The following is a 2,646-nucleotide window of genomic DNA, read 5'->3' as shown; positions in this document are numbered from 1 at the left end:
TCTTCCAGATAGCAATACTAGGGTCCCGTCAATCCAAGACTGTGCCGCTGGCAACAGTGGCTCACACACGACCTCAAGGTTCATCTCAGGTATCCGATCCTATCGTCGCCTCGATTATACCGCGATGGTATGAGCTGCTCCCATCCTCAATCCATTCTCCCACTGCCTTAAGTCTCATACCCGCAGTGGCTGCCTCACACTTAATCTGTTGGTCAGTGGGTCGGATATCTAGAATAGTCTTCAGTGCCTTATCGCTCGTGGTCCTTATCGCTCTGCTTATGCCAAGACAACAAGTTCTGAGAACATGTTGTCTTGGTCTTCAGTGCCCTAGATGGCGTGGTCCTCATCGCTCTGCCTGAACCTGTTGTCTTGGCACAGTCCAACTCTGTCCTCGAGCTATGATGCAACTGAGCAACATGATCTTCCAGATAGCAATACCTAGGGTCCCGTCAATCCAAGACTGTGCCGCTGGCAGCAATGCCTCACACTCGTCCCCAAGGTTCATCTCAGGTATCCGATCGGTTCGTCTCAGGTATCCCATCGTCGCCTCGATTATACCGCGATGGTATGAGCTGCTCCCATCCTCAATCCATTCTCCCATTGCCTTAAGTCTCATAGCCGCAGTGGCTGTCTCACACTTAATCTGCATATCAATGGGTCGGATATCTAGAATAGTCTTCAGTACCCTAGTGGGTGTGGTCCTCATCAATTACCGAGGGGGACAGTCTAATGCATATAATTTTCTCTTTATTCACTACATTCATCATGAATCTCCAATAAAACTTTCTTCATTCTCTCCACTTCTTTGCGAGCTGCCAACATAAAAACATTGTCTTCACAAATAAATCCCTTCAGTTCATTACAGGGTGCATCATTCCATTCAAAATCGGTGGCATCCCAAAGATTAACGCAATGCTCTTGACCACGATTATGGCTGGGATTTCCATGACTCCAATTGGTGAACTCAAAACGTTTACCAGACGAGGACCAAACAAAAACATTTTCTTGGCCCAAATCATCGCCACCCAGCCATAAATTATGGGGTTTATCTAAATTCAGAAAAAAAAATTAAATTAAATTTTTATTAAATAAAAATCAAACAAAAAATACCAAAAATCCTTTTCAGCAGAGAGGTTAAAGCAGCACTTTTCTCCGAGGTATCTACCGTTATAAGGGACATATTTTTCAGTAGACATTCATTGCGGGCTTGGAACCAATTGTACTGTAATGGAAGAAATGTAGCACAATGATACTAAGGAATGTCTAGTAATATTTAGGGGGGTGTAATAAAAATATATTTAACTAATGATTATTTTACCCTGTAATCTCTTTCTATAAAGACCCTATGATTGGGTTGGAGTTCAAACCATTTTTCCACTGGTACTCCATCAACAAGCTGCCACCATGTTATTTGATGTAGTATTAAAATTCGTATTATCAGCAATGTCTTACTCATTATCAAACTGTTGAGTTGTTTATTTCAAAATGATGCTAAACCCATCTTATAACAGCAGTTTTAATAGCAATTTAAAATAATCGCTACATTAGGGTGGGCCTAATACTAAGAATAACAAGTAAAAGCGTGCTAAGTTCGGCCGGACCGAATCTTGGCAACCCACCACCATGGATTCTGCTAAAAATTTATGCAAAATAAATTTAGTTGGAGGGCATAATTTAATCTACATACCAAACTTTTGTCGAACCCCTTCCAGGGGCTCAAGAAGGGTAATCGGGAGATCGGTTTATATGGGAGCTATATCAGGTTATAGACCGATTTGGACCGTACTTGCCACAATTGTTGGAAGTCGTACCAGAACTCTTTGTACAAAATTTCAGCCAAACCGGACAAAAAGTCCGGCTTCCAGTGGATCAAGAAGTCTAATCGGGAGATCGGTTTATATGGGAGCTGTATCAGGTTCTTGAACGATGTATACCGTACTTAGCGCAGTTATTGGAAGTCATAACAGAATAATAAAGGGTGATTTTTTTGAGGTTAGGATTTTCGTGCATTAGTATTTGACAGATCACGTGGGATTTCAGACATGGTGTCAAAGAGAAAGATGCTCAGTATGCTTTGACATTTCATCATGAATAGACTTACTAACGAGCAACGCTTGCAAATCATTGAATTTTATTACCAAAATCAGTGTTCGGTTCGAAATTTTGACAAATTTTGTTCAGCGATGAGGCTCATTTCTGGTTGAATGGCTACGTAAATAAGCAAAATTGCCGCATTTGGAGTGAAGAGCAACCAGAAGCCGTTCAAGAACTGCCCATGCATCCCGAAAAATGCACTGTTTGGTGTGGTTTGTACGCTGGTGGAATCATTGGACCGTATTTTTTCAAAGATGCTGTTGGACGCAACGTTACGGTGAATGAACACATTTCGAACCGAACACTGATTTTGGTAATAAAATTCAATGATTTGCAAGCGTTGCTCGTTAGTAAGTCTATTCATGATGAAATGTCAAAGCATACTGAGCATCTTTCTCTTTGACACCATGTCTGAAATCCCACGTGATCTGTCAAATACTAATGCATGAAAATCCTAACCTCAAAAAAATCACCCTTTACATGCAAAACTTCAGCTCAATCGGGTAAAAATTGTGGCTTCCAGGGGCTCAAGAATTCAAATCGGGAGATCGG

General features: G+C 41.3%; 1 protein-coding gene across 1 annotated transcript; it reads right to left on the bottom strand.

Annotated features, from left to right (window-relative positions):
- Positions 1-725: 725 nt before the first annotated feature.
- On the bottom strand, positions 726-1,496 carry LOC106083223 (lectin subunit alpha-like). The gene is made up of 3 exons (XM_013246113.2): positions 1,319-1,496; positions 1,111-1,222; positions 726-1,049 (listed from the first exon to the last, which is right to left on the bottom strand). Exons 1-3 carry the CDS (start codon positions 1,454-1,456, stop codon positions 748-750), a joined length of 552 nt encoding a protein of 183 aa, XP_013101567.1. The 5' UTR covers positions 1,457-1,496; the 3' UTR covers positions 726-747.
- Positions 1,497-2,646: the final 1,150 nt, after the last annotated feature.

Source organism: Stomoxys calcitrans, chromosome 4 (genome assembly GCF_963082655.1).
Source record: "Stomoxys calcitrans chromosome 4, idStoCalc2.1, whole genome shotgun sequence".
NCBI classification, from domain to species: Eukaryota; Metazoa; Arthropoda; class Insecta; order Diptera; family Muscidae; genus Stomoxys; species Stomoxys calcitrans.
Note: the sequence above shows the minus strand (reverse complement) of the source record. Positions and strands in the feature narration are given on the sequence as shown.

Bases quoted from the DNA above. Each gene is read 5' to 3' on its own strand.
- LOC106083223 (XM_013246113.2), bottom strand. From the start codon at position 1,456: ATGAGTAAGACATTGCTGATAATACGAATTTTAATACTACATCAAATA. The intron at 1,223-1,318 runs GTAAAATAATCA...CTTCCATTACAG, and splicing joins TTATAGAAAGAGATTACAGG to TACAATTGGTTCCAAGCCCG. The intron at 1,050-1,110 runs GTATTTTTTGTT...TTCTGAATTTAG, and splicing joins TCTGCTGAAAAGGATTTTTG to ATAAACCCCATAATTTATGG.